At 44.5% G+C, this 19519-nt stretch overlaps 1 protein-coding gene across 5 annotated transcripts in view; it reads left to right on the forward strand.

The window, feature by feature from the left end:
- TNC (tenascin C) overlaps positions 1-1958 on the forward strand; it is a 122350-nt gene extending 120392 nt beyond the window's left edge. For all 5 annotated transcript variants that reach the window (XM_061603957.1, XM_061603961.1, XM_061603962.1 and 2 more), the window contains one exon: positions 593-1958. In XM_061603957.1, coding sequence (XP_061459941.1) covers positions 593-703 — 111 coding nt within the window. In that variant the 3' untranslated portion in view covers positions 704-1958. The remainder of the gene's footprint in view (positions 1-592) is intronic.
- The last annotated feature ends 17561 nt before the right edge of the window (positions 1959-19519 follow it).

A 19519-nucleotide genomic window follows, 5' to 3' on the forward strand; every position in this document is an offset into this window, starting at 1 on the left:
CCTCTCCTGCTATGAACCTACCCGTTCACTTCGTTCAGTATCTAAGGCCCTCCTCCGGGTACCAAATCATCAAGATGCCCGGAGGATTATTACTAGATCCAGGGCCTTTTCTGTAGTGGCCCCCGAATTGTGGAACAGCTTACCAGAGGAGACACGCCTGGCGCCTACGGTACTTTCTTTCAGGCGCCAGGTTAAGACCTGGCTATGCTCCCAGGCATTTTAATGTTTAATGTTAACGTTTATGTTTCATGTTTAATGTTCTAGTTTTAAAATCTTGCTGCTATTTGTTATTGATTTTATTGTAATATTGTATTTTAACCTTGTACACCGCCCAGAGAGCTATTAGCTACAGGCGGTTTATAAATGATATGAAATAAATAAATAAATAAAATAAGAGTGAGAAAATGAGAAACTGCAGAAACATTTAAGTTTGGGAAAAATGAAAGAAATGGAGAGGACGAAACCTGACGGATCCGTCCTTCTCTATTCCTAGCTCATGCTCTTAGCTACCCACAGCCTTAGCGCCCCTCAATCATTACTTTGGTGCCTTCATCCATATTCACCGTAATGGCTCTCGCTTCTGTTTCCACAGGGTGTCAACTGGTTCCACTGGAAGGGCCACGAGCACTCCATCCAGTTTGCGGAGATGAAACTGAGGCCCCACAGCTTTAGGAATCTCGAAGGCAGATGGAAGAGATCATAAAACCCCCTCCGTAGGCCTGGCCAAGAGAGAAAAAAAGAATGGAATGGGGGGAGAGAGAAGGTTGTGGTTTGCTTGTTTGTTTCCAGAAATTTGGGGAAGGGAGATTAGCAAAGAAGATGGGAACTTTACCAAATCATCAGTGTTGCTTGACATAACCATGGCTCCTTCAACCATTTTTATTGGGGGTGGGATGGGAAAGCCTTCTTCAAAACGTAGTGTGCTCAATGGAGCATCTTTTTTTTCCCCTGTCCGTAGCTAGCTTTCTCTGCACCAAAGATGACAATCGCCAGGGAGGGACTGGGGAGGGGGAAGGGTGTCAGGGGAAAGGACATGATCCGGCATATTGACACATTCACACAGAAAAGAGGGTTATACAAACTAAGTTTTACTCAGAGTAGACCCATTTAAATCAATGCACCTAAGTTAGTCCTATCATTCATTTCAATGGGTCTCCTCTGAGTAGGACTAACATTGAATACTGCCCATGCATTCTTATTGGGATCTTTGTAAGCCATCCTTGAGCTTTTAGCTGATCATCTGGAAGCTTTTCTCACTGTATATACACAGGTTGGATCCAGACTTCACCATGGCTAACTGAAGTCCCAACCTTCTCCAAGCATGACTTAGAGCTGCAATCCTATCCCCACTCTCCTCGGAGTGGTACTGGCTGATGCCCAGTGGGATTGGTAGGGCAGGCAACAGAGAGCCCAACAGTAGGTGGAACCATAGCCAGTGATAGAGCCAGAGCCAATCACAGGCAGGGCCAACTAATTCTAGTTTTGTTTCTGCCCTTTTCCCTCCTGAGGACTACAAGGGCATCACTGAGACTAAGGAGGAGGAAGGTGACAGTTGGGGCCACTCTGGACTGGTTGTAAGTAAGAAGGTAGCTGGCCTTGGAGGAATCATTGCTGAGGTTGGTGGAGCAGCGTTCCACTTGCCCTACTGTTGCAGCTCCATTGTCTGGGAGTAAGCCCCATTGAATTCAATGGGATGGAACTTCTGAGCAGACATGGTAAGGACTGCACTGTAAGCCTGGATCCACCCTGTATATAAACACACAGAGAAAGGAGGGCATGTAAACATTTCAGCCTAAAATTAATATTATTAATATAATGAAAAAATAACAGTAAGGATGAAAATAATAAGCTAAGTTTTTGTCATCATTTTTTAAAAAAAGCAATCCATGCTTTCAAAAAACAACAACAGCAGGACAGTGTCTGATTGTACATTTTTTTTTAAAAAAAAACAGATTAAATAAAAGCACAATTTTACTATTACAGAAATGTCCAGGTGCTTTTTTTGTGCGCAACCAAAGGGTACAGATGTATATAGGGCCCTCCCCAGTGTGTATGTGTGTGTGTGTCCATGTGAGTGTGTGTATTCCATAGCACAGCGATAAATTCCTTTGCATGCAGCCAATCCCAGCTTCAATTCCCAGCATCTCCATAAAAGTAGGTCTCTGGATGCTGTTGGACTACATCTCCCATCTCCCCTCATCATGCGGTCCATGCTGGTTGGAGAAGTTGATGGGAGCTGGAGTCCAACAGCATCTGGAGGAATGCAGCTTCCCCATTCCTGACTTAGAGGATCCCTGAAAGAGGTCTACACAGAAGCACCTCATAAGACCGTGGAGAGATGCTGCCAGTCAGAGTAGGAAAGGGGGGTGGAAATAGCACCAATCCCCCCCAAGATTCTAAAGAAGAGGCAAAGTCTCAAAATGGTACAGAAATATCCATCTTTTATCAGCAGAAAATTGAAGTGGAAGGTGCCATAACAGTATGTTTGCATGCCAGAGGTTCCAGGTTCGATCCCAGCATCTCCAGGTAGAGCTGGGAGAGACCCCTGCCTGAAACCCCGGACGGCCACTGCCAGTCAGTGTAGACACTACTGATGTAAATGGATCAATGGTCTGACACAGTCTAAGGCAGCTTTCTGTGTTCCTAGTGATGGTCTTTGTGGGACAATGAAATGTGCAACGGGCTTTGGTTGACAATCATTCTCTAGGTTGATGACCCCAGAAGTTACCTTGATAGGAGAACCTTAACCTTGGTCTCTGAGCAATGTGGTCACCAGCTGAAATGTGTTAGGCATTTTATTTTGAGTTGGTTGAAGACTAATCCTTCCCAGAGGAACGGCTACTTGTGCGAATGGGGAATGGGGAATAAACTATCTGCGGCTAACATTGAGCAGGAACTGCGGATGGTGCAAATCTACAATGAAGGTAAAAGCAGTGTATTTGCTATAAAGAAATGCTCCCATGTGGATGAGCCCTGAGACATAAAACCCACTCCAGCTCATTCTGGTTCTGTTTGTTCAAGAGGAAAGACTTCTCCTCCGATCAGTGGTGGCTGGTGCTCTTTGGGATTGGTAGGGCAGAAGGCTGGGAGGACAGCAGTAGACAGAATCAGAGCCAATGAGAAGCAGAGACAAGTAATTCTAGTTTTGTCTCCATCCTCCTCACTGCTGAGTTCTATAATGGCAACACTGAGCCTAAGGAGCTAGTGCCACCTCCTGGACTGGATGTAAGGAAGAAGGCAAGCACATGGGGGCAGACTGAGATTGATAGAGCATTACCCCGTTTGCCCTAATGGGCCACCCTCCATTGCTTCCAGAGAAGATATTTTCCACACCTGACTAGCCAGTGCAGAAGAAAGCATACAACTCTGTGACGGTCATGGTGGAGGGAGGTGATGGTGGAGGGAGGGAGGTTCACCTGTTCATCAATGACTACCCTTCAAAAAACACAAACCAGCTTCTTGAATAGCCCTCAACTGGATTTCTGTGCATAAAAACCCCCATTGAACTCATTCACATTTCACAGAGAAAAACAGGGGAGGAGATGTGATGTTCCTGTATGTGAATGCAATGTAAATATGGTAAGTGCAGGTTTATTATAGGAAATATGGTAAGTGGAGTGAGTGAGAAGGGGGAGTACATGGGCTGTAGAATGCTGGATGATGATTGGCTGTGTGTTTGAATGGCTGAAGGTATAAATGAGACGACGACAGTTGAGTTGGTGGGGGGGTTGGACAGGGTGGTTGTGGACAGGGAGGTTGATGTGGAGAGTAAGAGGTGGCTGTTGAGAGATTGGATTGGGAGTTCTGAGGCAAATAGTAGGAATTAGGAACATAAGAGAAACATATATGAAACCATATGCTTGTCAATGAAATCTATAAGTAATCTTGTTATTCTTAGTGTTATCAATAAATATTTTCTTGGTTTACTTAAAGCCTGATTCCTCAGCTGGGGGGCACAGACCAGGGGGGAGGCAGAGTAACCAAGGCTGAAGAAGAAATAGTATTGAATGGTGGCAGCAGTGAAGAAAGAGATATTGTATCAACATCCAGTACCACAGAGCAACCCAGAGCTGTGAGCTTCATAGGCAAGAGGCTTCAGGGGGGTTGGGAATTACCTATACACACAGACACAAGGTATCAAAATAACCAGGAAGAGACTAAGGCACAGTAGAGGTTATATTGGATACACAGAGTGTTGGGTAGTGTGACCTAGCAGGGGGATCTTTTGAGAGCTGTGCTAGAGCAGAGAGAGGTAAAAATAAACACGATGATCCTGACTGCTGGTAGCCATGAGTGAGAGCGACACAGGTGGTTCCAGGGAAGGACGTCACAGGAGGCTCTTGGAATATGGAACATCCATATTCTCATATCACAATGGCCGAGATCTTCCTCATCATGTTGCTGAACTATCTTTGCTGCATTGACCCAGCAGTAAATTGACGATTGCTCTTTCACGGTTGGTTTTGTCCTTGGGGTTCATCATGTGCTAAGGCAGCCTTCCCCAACTTGGTGTCTTCCAGGTGTTTTGGACTCCAGTTACCATCAGCCCCAGCCAGCACAGGGGAAGATGGAAATTAAAGTCCACAGCAGCTAGAGGGCACCAGGCTGGAGAAGGTTTCACTGGGGGTAAAATACATCCTTGCCCTACAATCAACAGTTCAAAATATGCCTCTTGTGAGTGAGCACCTGTGAATGTGCCTCCATATTCATGTCAAAATTGGAATAAGGCCCCATCTTCACTATCCATCCGAAGTGGTATCATACCACTTTAGACAGTCATGGCTTTCCCCAAAGAATCCTAGGAAGTGTAGTTTGTTAAGCATGCTGAGAGTTGTTAGGAGACCCCCTATTCCCCTACAATTCCCAGAGTTTCCTAGGAAGAGGGACTGATTGTTAAATCAACCACTCTCTTTGAAGAGAAAAAGGTATAATGTAGATAGGGTATAAGATATCTCCCAGATTAGGAACAGTAATGAAAGCAAGGCCAGGGAACAGGAAAGGTCACAACTCAGTGGGACAGCATTTGCTGTGCATGCTGGAAGTCCCGTTTCAATCCCCAGCATCTCCAGGTAGGGCTGAGAATGACTGTTGTCTAAACAATACTTAGCTAGATGGACCAATAGTCTGATTCAGTATAGGGCAGCTTTCTATGTTGCTGTCTCTGATAAATGGAGGAAAGTGAGGATTAAAGCATTCTTTTGGTGGGCTAATGTGAAATCACCTCCAAACCAATCGTTCTTGCATTCCTGGACATCACAACTGAAGGGAAGGAGTGGGAGGAGAGATGTTTGGATTAGCTCTAACAACTATTCAGGACTCATAACCAAATGTGCCAAATATATATATGTGAACAAAGTCTGTGTTTCGATCTGTCTATCATATTTTTGAATTAAAAAAGAAAAATTAAAACACTTGTGTTGCTGTTTTTAAGCCATGACCTTGATCCACATGATGTGGTGCTGGTGTTGCCTGTTTTGATGTCAGCTTAAAATTTTGTTTAGTACTAAAGTCGTGCCGTGTAGAAGTCAATCTCCAGAGAGCTCACAACAATCTGTGAAAGGAAAGTTGGCCAACAAAACACAGATATATTGTCAGTGGTGCACTTAGATGTCAATGGAGATTTATTTCTTTCCCATGAAACATCCCTACAATAAAAAACATCAAAGAAAGATCAATGCAAACATCAAGAATAAAAACAAATGAAAACCTTTTTAAATCTAGATAAAGACTGGATTAAAAAAAAGGCTTGTTGGATAAGGTAGGTCTTCAATAGACACTGAAAAGACAACTGAGACAAAATCTGTCTGATATGTAATAAGACAGAGTTCCAAAGGGTAAGTGCCACCACGCCAAAGGCCCAATTCTGACACTGTGTGCAGTGGACCTCCTGATAGGATGGTATCTTCAGGAGGTCCTCTCCTACGGATCACAGTGATCAGGTGGATATGTAAGGGTTACTCCTCTAGACTAGTAGAGTGGCTACTTACACATGGATGGGAAATAGGAAAAACATCACACACACACAAGCACCCAAACCATCAAAAGACAACCTGGATTTGCACAAAGAAAGCCCTCTACTTAAGAGAGCAGTGATCGGCTGGGTATATAAGAGGTGAGATGATCTTTTAGGTATTACATCGCTTACTTCAAAATGTAATATGACTGTCCTGTTGTGTTTGGGGTCCCTTCTGCTCATTCTGTTATGTGTAGCCCTAGATGACTTCCCCAAAAGTACTGCCCAGTTGGAACCACTGTACATAGTTTGACCTTAGCTGAATCCAAGTTGGAGTTTGTGACAATCTGCATTACTAATCCAGTGCCATTACTGCCCAAAGTTCTTCTTTGGCTCAGGATGTAAGCTTAGCTATTTGCCTATGCCTCTTTATCTCCCACTCCATCAGGATGGGTTGTGTAGAGTTAAGTGGGAATAGAAGTGTCAATCAGGTGAGGGGAGGGTGTTTCAGAAATGAATATGTTGAAGAACGAGTTTTGAGGACATGAAGAGAAGACCCCCTCCGGAGGAATTCTGTACTGTGTCTTTTCATGTGGCTCTGCTGAGAAGTAGAGGCATTCTCTTTGTGAGGTTTCTGATTCAAGGCTGTCTTTGACCACTGCTGGAAGATCACTCATCTCTCTCTGTCACCTCTGAAAATTTTGAGGATGAGCCATAGCGCAGTCATAGCTTTGTACTTAAAAAGACACAGAGTCAGGATATCTCCAGGAAGAACTGGATAAGACTCCTCTCTGAGACCCTGGAGATCATCTCCCAGTCACCATAGACAAACAAACACAAGAAGAACCTGGGGGGTCAGCCCAGTGGCCCATCTAGTCCAGCATTCTGTTCTCAACCAGAAGCCTGGACCTGAGCACAAGAGCACTCTTCCCTCCTGTGTTTTCCAGCCACTGGTATTCAGAAGCATACTGAGACATCGTTGAACTAGGTGGACCAATAGATCTGACTCAATATAACCTAGCTTCCTGTGTTTCTATTAAATTTAGCCCTTTGTTCAGAAACATGAGGACTAGCATCTTATTCTATGCTAAAGGGCAAGAGCTCAGTGGTACAGCACATGCTTTGAATTATGACATTTCCAAGGCCAGTCCCCACTATTTCCAGGCTTTCTGCTATGCATCTGACCACTGGGTTTATTTGTTGCTGGAGTGGGGAAAGGTGGTGAATGGATTATTGGATTGCAGGTCTATGCAAAAATGGCTTGCCAGGAGGAGTGGAGGGAATGGTCAGGCAGTGGGGAGATCAGCACAGTGCCAACAGGGCTGGCACCAGCCCACGGCTGGCCCTACTGCCCTCTGCATGTGCGTGCATGTGTTCAAGTGCATATACACAAACTTACATACTGCCAGTTGCTTCACCTGGCACATCAGAATGCATGCCTGTCATCACCGAAGATGGCTGACACTTGAGGTGAAGCAACCAGGCTTATTTAAGTGTCTGTCAGCTGTGCATGTGTGGGGGTGATGGTAGCTGGCAGAGCAGAGCTCCTGCTCTGCAATCCATGCCACCGTCCAGTTATGTCCCATGACCAGATGCTGGGGGGGATTGCAGAGTGGTAGCTCCACCCTCCCAGCCACAGGGGCCCTTGACTAGTGGCAGGGCCCCTCAGCCAGTGCCCGACCTGGCCACCCTCTGGTGCCGGGCCTGAGTGCAAATTCCCACAGTGGTTTAACAATCAATCCCTCTTTGCAGGAAACTCTGGGAATTGTAGCACTGTGGGGGGAAGAGGAGTCCTAACAACTCTCTGCCCCTCTAACAAACTAGAGTTCCCAAGATTCTTTGTGGGAAAGCCATGATTGTAAAGTGGTATGACACTGCTTTAGATACAGATGGGGCCACAGAGAACGCTAAGGAATTACACTGTCTTTGGGACATTTGCTTTGTCTGCCTATGTACAAGCAGTGCTTATAGTAAGTAGAGGCAAGCCGGATCTCCTACTAGGTGTAATCATGAAGGACAGGAGCATGAGGGCCTTGAAGAATGTTCTGCATTCCCACATCCAATCATCAGAACAAGAGAGAGTGAGAGCGAGAGCGAGAGCGAGAGAGAGAGAGAGCCCTGCATCTAATACAAAGCTAATACAAAGTTCACCCACTCTGGTTCCATCTTTTCAGAATTTTGTTTGCTTCTTTCTAACAGCAGATGGCAGAAGAGCTCCATTCTTTACCAGCAAAGATGTACAACAATGAACTGGGCAAACACGTCTACATAAATTAAACCTTTTATTGTCAGCATGGTCTAAAATAGGGGGTGCCAACTTTTTTGGGCCCATGAACATATTTGGAATTTGCAGCGAGAGTCATTGGTACCACTGCCTCCAGTCACTTCTGTTCCTTCTACCCATATATCACACACACACAAGACAGAAAGGCAGACACCACATATATACACACGTGGCTTTCCCAAGGGATCTGGCAAAATTTGGATCCAGCAGAATTAATCTGAGCATACAGAGTGAAAGAGAAAAGGGGACAGTGTCCCTTTTCCAGCTTCCTTCAACTTTGGAACTCCCTGCCTATTGACATCAGACATGTGCCTTTGCTGTATTCTTTTTGGCGCCTGTTTAAAACAATGGCTAATCTCCAATCCTCTGGGATGTAGCCTGTTTGGTCAATAGATGTGAATAAGGCTGCCAAGATTGGTGCCCACCACTCTATGTTGTCCTTTAAACATTCCGGGGGGATATTATCAGCCCCGGGGGCCTTGCCCGATTTAAGGTTGTTAAGAAGAGAGGTAATTTCAGAGATAGACACTGGGGGCCAAGTAGGAAGAGTGTTGATATCCTCCCAGCCTAAAGATGAAGTACTTTGCCCCTTTGAAAAGATGGATCTGAAGTGAGATTCCCAAGCACTGGGTGAGATGTAGAAATCCGTACTAACAAAATTAGACTGCCATCCCCTGGAGACCAGTCTCCAGAATGTGGCCGTGTCCTTTGCTCTAGCGGCTTTTATTAAGTTTTGCCACGCCTCTCATTGGGTCTGCTTCTTTTTTTGCTTAATTAAAGATTTATAACTTTTCTTTAGCTCCAGGTATTCAGCAGGCATGGAAGTTAACTCAAGACTTCTATATAATTTATATCTGTCCACAAGGGAATTCTTTAAGTCCATGCATTCCTGGTCGAACCAGGATTTGGAGCCAAGTAAAGAAGCGTATGGCTTTTTTAGGTTTCTGGCTGTCAATTGTGCGTCAAAGGAACTGATCATGGGCCGCCATTATCTTTAACAGATGAGTAGACAAGAGAATTTTGGTGGATGCAGCTTTTTCCAGCCACAGAGTACTCTGAAGTGACAAGCCACATGCGCTGACATTTTCCGAAAGGCGCAGGATCCCTGTCTGGTGTGATTCCTTCCCCACCTCAACCTGGTAAGGCAGAACTATATTTTATAAAGCAGGAGGGAGCCTTTTTCAGCCTGAGAGCCACTTGCCCTTCTGGGCAGCCTTCTGAGGGCCATGTGCTAGCGACAGAGAGGGTCAGAGGCAAAAATGGACAAAGCAAAAAAGGACAAGTAAATTTCACCTTCGCACAGTAGCGTAGTTTCTATAGACACTCAACACATCCTTCCCTAGCCTCCATCCAGACAAGCAAGAGAAATTATCAGAGTTCAAGGACATAGTCTTGCCAGGCAAGAACACTCAAGGAGAGTGTGAAGCAGGGCCAGTGAGTGGCGTGGCCTGGGGGAAGTTGGGAGGGCCGGAGAGTGAGGGTTAGTGGGCTGCATTTGGCTCCAAGACCCGAGGTACTTTCTCCCTGCTTCAAGGGCTGCTGCAATCCTGTCTCCTGCCCGGAGATGTCACGTGCTCTGAGCAAGGAGGGGTGTGAATTCATAAGAATAATGCCCCAAAAGGGGGAGGGAGCCACAAGCTTGAGCATTGCAATTAGCTTGAGCTTCATGCACTGCCTCCCTCCCGTTCGCTGCTGTGACCACATCAAAAGCTGTGCTTGTGAGGATGCAGCTGTCAGTGTGACAGAGTCGAAGGTGTCTGAAGTTACATGCCCGCTGCTTTAATTTCAGTTCTTCCCTCGGAAAGTTTTTTTTTTCTCAAAAAAAAAAAATCTCACCGTTTCCTGTGCCTTTACAGTAACTTCTGTGCAAAAGATCAAAACAGGGACAGACAGACAAAACAAACAGAGGGTTTGGATCCAAATTCTCATCACAAAAAGATCAGATCAGATGAACCATCCTGCTAAGTGAGCATAGATTTCTGGGACTCCCTGCAAATTGATGTTAGGCAGGCACCTTCATTGTGCTTTTCTCGGGGCATTCAAAAAACGTATTTGTTTAGGCAAGCCTAAATGTATATCTGTTAACCTTATCGATATTTTGATAACTTTATGACGCCCACTGTTTTCAAGGTCTCTTTTTATTGCTATCTTTAATGAACATTCTCTGTCTTTTTATGTAAACAACTTAAAGATTGATTGATTTTTAATTAAGTGGTATATAAATCTTGCCAATTAAAAATAAATAAAATAAAATAAATAACTGCTCTAATGGAAAGTTGATCATTTCCATGCTTATTGAGTTCAATGGGATTTACTCCCATGTAATCATGCTTAAGATAGGTAAGATGGGGAGGCGGAGGGGCAAGAGGGAGAGGATCGGAGGGAGGAGAAGGGAGGATGGATTTGAACATTTGCATAATTTTTAGTTCAATGGGATTTATTTCTGTGTAGTCAGGTTAGGATAAGTGAAACTAACCTGGGGAGGGGGAAGGAGGGGAGTAGGAGGGGAAGGGGAGGATATTGGGTGTGTGGGCACTGGGCAGAGGGGAAGCACCTTTCCTTTCTAAAAGGAAAACATTGTCAACAGCATCATTACTTTTCAGGGTTTTCCCAACCTTTTTATTCTACAGCAGGCACATGTAGCCTCCCACCCAAAATTAAACTAAAGCTGTCCCTGGCCAAATCCACACCAGACCTTCATTTCACTTTAGACAGTCATGGCTTCTCCAAAGGAATCCTGAGAAGTGTAGTTAGTGAAGAGTGCTGACAGCTGCTAGGAGATGCCCTGTTCCCCTCGCAGAGCTTCAGTCAGAGTAGCTGACTGTTAAATCACTCTGACCACTGGAGTGATCTCAGGAGAATAGGAGCCTCCTCGCAGCACCCTTCACAAATTATACATCCCAGGGTTCTTTAGGGAAGCTATGATTGTCTAAAGTGAAATAAGGTCTGGTGTGGGTGTGGCCCCCTGATTAGGCAAGCCCAGCAGCTGCAAGTCTGGCTTTGAGAACACTGACAGTTGGTTCTTACTGAGCATCCCAGCCTTATCATTGAGTTCAATGTAATATTTCTTAAATTAAGTATAAATCAGCCAGGCATTTTTTTAAACTTTTAAACTGCAGAAGGGTCAGGTACATTTATTATTATTATTATTATTATTATTATTATTATTATTATTATTATTATTATTATTATTATTATAGTTTATTTCTATCCTTACTTTTTGGCCAAAAGGCTCTCAAGGCAGCTTACAAAAAATAAGCACAAATATAGAAATACATATCAATAAAAACAGTACAATTTACAAAAATTTAAACAACAAGGTAATAACATTAAGAAAAAGCAACTATAGGAACAATGAAAATACAATAACAAATCACACTCTCCTAACACTTTCCAAATAAATTCCTAACAATTAGACAATGTTTACTAGTTCTTACATCAATATGTTGACATCAAAACATGATACCATTGAGGTGTTCTGCTGGTACTGCATCTGCCAATCCTACTTCAGGGAAAGGGACAGGACCAGTCCAGCTTTTTGCCAACATAGATGGTGTCCACGGTAAGCAGTACTTGACTAAACATGTAAAAGAGTACACAAGGCTGATTAGCGAATATATATCCGTTTATGTGCCGTTTTGCCTCATAAACACATTTTTTGCAAAGCAAACTCCCTTAAAAGAATGGAATTATTTCCACTCTGCATTGTTATGCACACTTTCCCCTAATATATGAAATTTTGTAAACATTGCTTGTCTGGAGAACCACATTGCAAAATTCAGAGAAGTGTGAATTTTGAAGGATGGCTTCGTTTTGATTCTCCTATCATTTTGGAAAGTTTACATGCAAACTGAATTGAATTCCTCCCCCATTCCTAGGAACAAGACGCAATCGAAAACTGCAAGACAAAGCAAGACAAGTCTGGGCTAACCAGCACAAGTCTGGGCATGCCCTAGCTTGATGTGAAACCCACACACACTGCCCACAACCAAAAAGACCACAGCATTAACATCCTCCACTGACACCTGGTATTGTTTAAACTAAGGGATTCTATCTTTTTCTCATGGTGGAGAGGGGAAAAGGGAATGTACCAAGGTCTATTTTAAGCTTTTACCCTACTGCACACTGCCCAATGCCAACCTAGTCAAGTAATTCGTCCAATAATATATTATTAATATAAGTTTATGATTTTAAAGGAACCATTCTTTAACTTCATTTCCTACTTCATTTTGTCATTTCTCACTTCTTTTTCAGAAGCTACCTAGCTCCTTATTAAATCCCACATGCTCAACCTCACAAAAATTTATTTCACACTGCACAGTTTTTTGACACTGCACAAAATGTGTCTAGCTGCACACTAGAATAAACCCTGGAATGTATTTGCTGAGTTATTGTCATAGAGCTGTTAAAGAAACATCGTTTTTTACTGTATTATATTTTTGTAAGTGCCACGCTACCCGTGAACACGTCGGCGTAGTAGCATGGTGCTTGAGGAAAGCAAACCTTGGCTGCGATGACAGGGAGGAGGAGGAGGAGGAGCAGCGTCAGTGACGATGAGATGGGCAGCGGGGCGTCTAGCAAGCGGGACCTAGCCGGCCAGTACCCAGGGCTAGCCAGGGCCTAGTAGGTGCAAGAGCAAGCGAGTCAGCCGCAGCAGCAAGACCGTAAGGTAAGTGAGGAGGGGGAAGTTTGGAGACCTGCAGAGTGGATGAGGGAAGTCTTGGAGACCCACAACGAGTGTGTGGGAGAGGCTTGGAGACCCACACAGGGGATAAGGGAAGGTTTATAGATCTCTGGAGGGAGAGAGGGAGGTTTGGAGACCCTTGGAGGGGCAGGGGGAGAGCTTCAGTGACCAGTGTTCATGGGGAGACCTGTGGCGACCCATGTGGAGTGAGGTTAGTGAAGGGGTGGGAGGCCAGCTAGGGGCACCTGGCAGAGGCAGTGGGGGGTGGAAGGGGGCAGCATGGCAGAGGGGATGGAGAGATGGCTAGGGGGCATCTGGAAGAGGGGGTGGAGGGAGGCTTTAGGGTTGCTGTAGCGTGGGGTCTAGGGAGGGTTGGTGAACGAAGGGAACAGGGGTGGCAGCCCCTAGATTGCCAAAAAAAGGAGCCCACAATTTTCTTCTAATTCAGTGGTCATTGCTGGAAATTGAACCAAATGCAAAGGAAGGATGTGCTCTGCCATTGAGACATGTGCTCCTCCTTGATTTCTTGGGGGGGAAATTCTTGGAAAAGAAAAGTAAGGCACTGCAGAAAAACAAAACACTATGATGATTTGCACAAAATATAAGAAGCGAAGGAAGACAGCTTGTATTTTCCAGGAAACAGGAACACCACTGGGCATAATTCCTGACCATTCGCCATGCTGGCTGGGACTCATGGGAGTTGTAGTCCAGCAACATCTGGGGACCCAAAGGTTAGGAAAGGCTGCTATAGAGAGCAACTGGGCCGATCACCTGGAAATAACTGCATAGCCATCTCTTGCTGCGAATCTCTTATGCATGAATTGGGAATAGGGGCAGAAAGCTGTCAATTTCAGCTCTCTCAATTTCTCCTTTCTCCAGTCTTAAATTCAGTTCACATTTCTGCAGCAATTTGGGGATTTTTTAAAAAAAGAAATGCTCATGAAAATTCTTCAGCATTTTGGTGCGAATTTCTCCTAATAAACACATTTTTGTAGGCAGTTTTGACTAATGCACATAATTTTGCAAGCAACTTCTCATAATATAATACACATTTGCATGTTATTTTCACTCATACATATTCCTTTTTTATGCATACTTTCCCTTAATATATGCAGTTTTGTAAGCATTGTTTGGTCAGCAAACTGCATCACACAAATCAGTGTGAATTTTGAAGGATGGCTGTTTTCCAGGTTTCATATTGTTTCGGAAAGTGTGAATTTGATACATTCAGCTTGAAATGTGAATTGAAATCCCCCCTCATCCCTAGTTGAGAATCAAGAGGGCATCTAAACATATGCAGACTATTAGCAACACAAACAGGTTCATTTTTCATTCCTGTCTGCTAATGGATATGTATTTGTAATTTGGATATACTGTGTGTATGTGTCTGTGTATTTATATCTAGTCTATATCTATATTATTAGCAGCTGATAAAGGCGGAAGCCGAAATGTTTTGGTAGAACAATAAACACCTGTGTTTTGTTAATCACAATTAGGTGTGTGTCCAATACACACACACACACAGGATTTCACTTCATTGCAAATAGTTAATCATCATAATTTAGTGTCTTATATGCATTCTACTAAAAATAATCTCAAGGGAACTTACAATATAAAATACAGAGATAACAGCAACTGACAAATCTGTCAATGATGGGTTGTAGCCAGATAAATTCTGCTCAGAGTAGGCCCATTGAAATGAATGGGCCTGTCACTCATGCCCATGGATTTCAATAGGTCTACCCTGAGTAGGATTAACATGGACTACAACTCACAAAAGTGCAAGCAATCCCCTCCAAAAATATGATCAACAACACAAAATAAGCCAAATTAAATGTCCAAGAGAACAAAAAAATGGAACCACAGGTATGCCACCTTGGAATAGATGACCTCCACGGTTCCTTTCAAGTCTAGGATTCTATGGCTGGGCAAGGGCCGTTGCTCAGTGGCAGAGCAGCTGCCTTGCATGCAGAAGGGCCCAGGTTCAACCCCCCACATCTCCAGGTAGGACAGGGCAAGACTCCCTGCCTGAAACTCTGGAAAGCTGCTGCCAGTCAGTGTAGGCTATCTTGAGTTAGATGGGCCAATGGAAGGCAACTTCCGATGTTCCTAAATCTGCCACAGGAAATTAACTACCTTGTGCTGGCTTGCGCCCAGCTGCCTCCCTCCTCAAGGCACACAAACACACACATGCAGAATTTGTCAACCCTCCCACACCTCGGTAAACAAGCCAGAGTGACTTGTCTGTGAGTGGGGGCGGGGAAAATGCTCCAAGTCCCTCCCCTCCCTTAGTGGAGATTTCCTAGATCTGTCTTAATATTTCCAAACACTTAGAAGCTCATCATACCTTTATCCCTTTCATTAGGGGATGCCCGAGTTTCACAGAGATTTCCCCAAGTGGAAAGGAAACAGTGAAGAAAAGAGTCAGCTGTGAGCAATAGCTGGGGACAGGTGGGGGGGGCAAAATGAGTGCACGGGACCGTAACGCCAATGCATCCCTTCCAACATTTTCCAGAGGCAAATGGGGTCACAGTCTTCGCCGGGTAATGATCGCTGCCCAGTTTCCCCACAACTCCGTTAACAAGCCCTGTACAATTCCGTTGGACAAGGCTAGAAGGTGATGGCTCTCTTGGCTGGAGATACAGTCTAGAACAGGAGTGGTGAACCCGCCAGCCCAGGGTGCAAATGTGGCCCTCCATGCTTCTCCATCTGGCCCTCAGAACTCTCCCCAGGCTCACTCTCCCCCTCACTGTCCCTGCTTCACCCCTCCACCTCCCGAGTGTTTTTGACTGCCTGCAGTCTGCCCTTGAACTCTGATCATGCCTCTTGCTGGTCTGGATGGCTAGGCAGGCATGTGTGAGTAGGCGCAGCAACTACTGTACAAAGATAAAATTTGCATTCATTGCTCCACCCATGTTTGCCTCCGGCCCCGCCCACCACTGGCGTGTAGCCACCAAAGGTTGCCCAGAAAGGAATGTGGCGCTCAAGATGACAAAGCTTCCCTACCCCTGCACTAGGATAACACCCCGCCTTCAGAAGTTAGCCCTCCATGCATTGCTGGCCCCACCCCCAAAATCTCCATTCCTGATGGCTCCACCCCTGACATTTGTTTGTTGATCACAAGGTCTGTAGAAAGAAAACTACATGTGTTTAGATCAGGTGCAGGAGAACCTTTTGCCCTCCAGATGTTGCTGAATTATAACTCCCATCTTTCCTGTCCATGGCCATGCTTTCTAGGGCTGATGGGAGTTTTAGTTCAGCTAAAGGTTCTCCCACACCTAATTTAGATGAACTCATGATCCTCCATACTATCAAAAACCCATACGACTATGTGTGTATTGTATGTACTGCCTTCAAGTCGATTCCAACTTATGGCGACCCTCTGAATAGGGTTTTCATGGGGCTGAGAGGCAGTGACTGGCCCACGGTCACCTAGTGAGCTTCATGGCTATGTGAGGATTCGAACCCTGGTCTCCCAGGTCGTAGTCCAGCACCTTAACCACTACACCACACTGGCTCTCACCCCATACGACTAGGGCTTCTCATTGCAAGGAGGAGTCTATGCTCATCCAGCCAAATGTGCCTAAGCTCCCTCAGCAGACCTTCCAATCATCCTGCATGAAGGTTGGCAATAGAGACAGCTTGTCCAAGTACAGGGAGACAGAGCTAGTGCATGTGACACCATTTCCCCATCCATGAGTTATTTCAGTGCACAGGGCAGGGGTAGCCAACGTGGTGCCCTTCAGATGTGGGTGGACTACAACTTTCATCATCCCTGACCATTAGCCACAATCTGGAAGTCCACGGGTTCCTCAGCCCTGCAGCAGAGTGGACAAAGGCTGTATTTTTGCATGCAGAAGGCCCCAGGTTCAATCCCCAGCATTGCCAGATATGAAGGAAGATGTTATCTGCTTGTCAATGTGATGGAGAATTCTTTATATACAAACAATAAGCAAAATATATTCTTTTATAATGCTATGAAAGTTTATAATATTTTAATAGTTTAGTAGCCAGCTAGAAACTTTTTCTTTTTGGAGCTGTCTTCCCTGACTGTGCTGGCATGTAGGGTACATCTTGAACTCTATAAGATAAGATAACACAGAACGCTGTACTGAACATCTCTGTGCTCTCCAAGATATAGGAAGGATTGTATTAACTGGAATGCTTAGCACATAGTGAATATGTACTGGTATGTGAAGTACTGAACATTGCCAAATTGACTAGAACATAATGCAATGCCTATGCTATGTCTATGTAATACCTATGCAATACTGATGTGTAAACTCCTGATTCGTTAATTCTAAAGTCTTTGTCCTGGAATGTATAAAAACCTAGGCAAAGCAGTGACGTGGTGCAGCTCTCCATCAACATCATGGAAGACTGACCATGGGCACGTAACCAATAAAGGCCTAACTTTGCTGCAAGCCTGTGTTTTCGCTTTTATCTAGGACCCCCCGGTCCAACGAATCCCAAAATTCCCCGTCAAATGCAGGCAATACGGAGCTAGATGGACCAATGTTCTGATTCAGTTTCCTAAACAGACTGTCTATCCAAGGAAATGTCTATCCTTGATGGGATCACGCTTCTGGTCTGGCACTTTGGGCCAGGACCATACCCTGCTTACTGTATATAAGGCCATTCAAAGAGGTCGGACTATTTGTTTTCCTAGCCCAATATTATCATGTGAATTCTCTTTCTCAGACATATCCATGTAAATACACATCCATGAACACCATGTAGCTCAGGGGTAGAAGATCTAGTTTTTATGCAGAGGACTCCAGGAGAGCAACTGCCAGTCTTTGTTGACAAATACTCATCATGGACCAATGGTCCATCTCAACATAAGGCAAGAGGACTAGGATCTCCAGCTGGGGCTGAGAAACACAGGCCCTGTTTGAAACGCTGGAGAGATGCCACCAGAGCAGACAATACTGAACTGCATGGAAACTGGTCTGACTTATCATAAGGTAGCTAACTCTGTTGCTCTTTTATTCAGCCTTTAATTCAAAATGAAGAGAACCAGGAATCTCCTTTTATTTTTATTTTTTTTACATAAGAGTCAATAGATTGGTGGCAGAGCATATGCTTTGCAGAAGATTCCAGATTCAAAAGCTCTTGCCTCTTTAGGTAGGGCCAGAAAAGATCCTTGTCTGAAACCCTAGAGAGTGGCTGTCAGTCAGTGTAGATAACACTGAGCTAAATGAACTCATTGTCTGACTCGGTATAAGGCAGCTTCCTATCTTCTAGAGAAACAGCCATAGCTCAATGGTGGAGTACCTGCTTTGCATGCAGAAGGTCCCAAGTTCAATCCCCGGCATCTCCAAGTAGGACTGGAAGAGACAATCCCAAGCTTGATGGACCAGTGATCTGATTCAGTACAAATCAACTTCCTATGTAATGTAGAGCACATCAATGTAGGAATTACAGCTGGGAAAGATCCTTTTGTCCTGTTAAGTGTAATACCATTTTGTGGGGCAATGATGTATATTTTAAAATTAAAACACACATCCTCTCTGCTTTAAAATCATGTAACCATACTGTGACTAAGTTAAAATTCCTGTTAATTTCACCCCCCTTTTTTCTGAATGTGTTTGAGGTGCATTGGTTCTCCAGAATGTTCAGCTGGTTCCACTGTGACGTTCTATTTAACATAATCATTTTTTCTTTTCTTTTCTTTTAAAAAAGGAAACTATTACTGTGAGCGTATGTATACATCCTGCTTGCTGCTTAAAAGGTGGTGCAGAGCTAGCAAAGGCACCATTTAGCCTGTTCACCGGTATGTATGTGTGTGTTAGTACAGGAGGGTAGGTATCCTTTGGAGGAGGAAGAGCCAAGGTCCATTTAATCCTTCCCCCTTTTTTACAGTCTCATCCATATACTAGATTATTGGCATGTTTGGAAATAGCAGTATCAACCAGATCTTGGATAGGGGCAGCAGTAAAAAGTGTGACCCTCTTTTATGTTCTTTAGATGTTAGGTCAAAAGGAGATGTTATCATTTCCAAACTGGTCCTTGGAAACATAAGAATCTGGCGTATGCTGAATCAGATCATTGGGTCCATCTAGCTCAGTATTGTCTACAATGACTAGCTTTCTGGGGTTTCAGGCAGAATCTCTCCCAGTCCTCCTTGGAGATGCCCAGGACTGAACCTGAGATCTCCTGCATGGAAAGCACCAATGAATTATGGCACTTTCCTAAACCAACCTTGGAAGATGCCTCCTAAGGAGTTGGACCAATGGCCCTTCGAGCTCAATATTGTCTACAACAGTGTTCTTCAATCTTGGGTGCCCAGATGTTGTTGTACTACAGCTCCCATCATCCCTTAAGCTAAGTGGAGATGATGGGAGCTCCAGTCCAACAAAGTGTGGGGACCCCAGGTTGCAGGACACTAGTCTACTATGAATGGCAGCAGCCCCCTGGCATTTTATTCAGGTTCTTTCCCAGGGCACATCCACACCATACATTTATAGCACTCTTATACCACTTTAACAGTCATGGCTGCCCAACAAAGAATCCTGGGAAATGCAGTTTGTTAAGCGTCTCCTAACAACTCCCAGCTCCTTTAACAACCTTCAGTTCCCAAGATTCTTTAAGAGAA

Source organism: Rhineura floridana, chromosome 20 (genome assembly GCF_030035675.1).
Source record: "Rhineura floridana isolate rRhiFlo1 chromosome 20, rRhiFlo1.hap2, whole genome shotgun sequence".
Taxonomy (NCBI): Eukaryota; Metazoa; Chordata; class Lepidosauria; order Squamata; family Rhineuridae; genus Rhineura; species Rhineura floridana.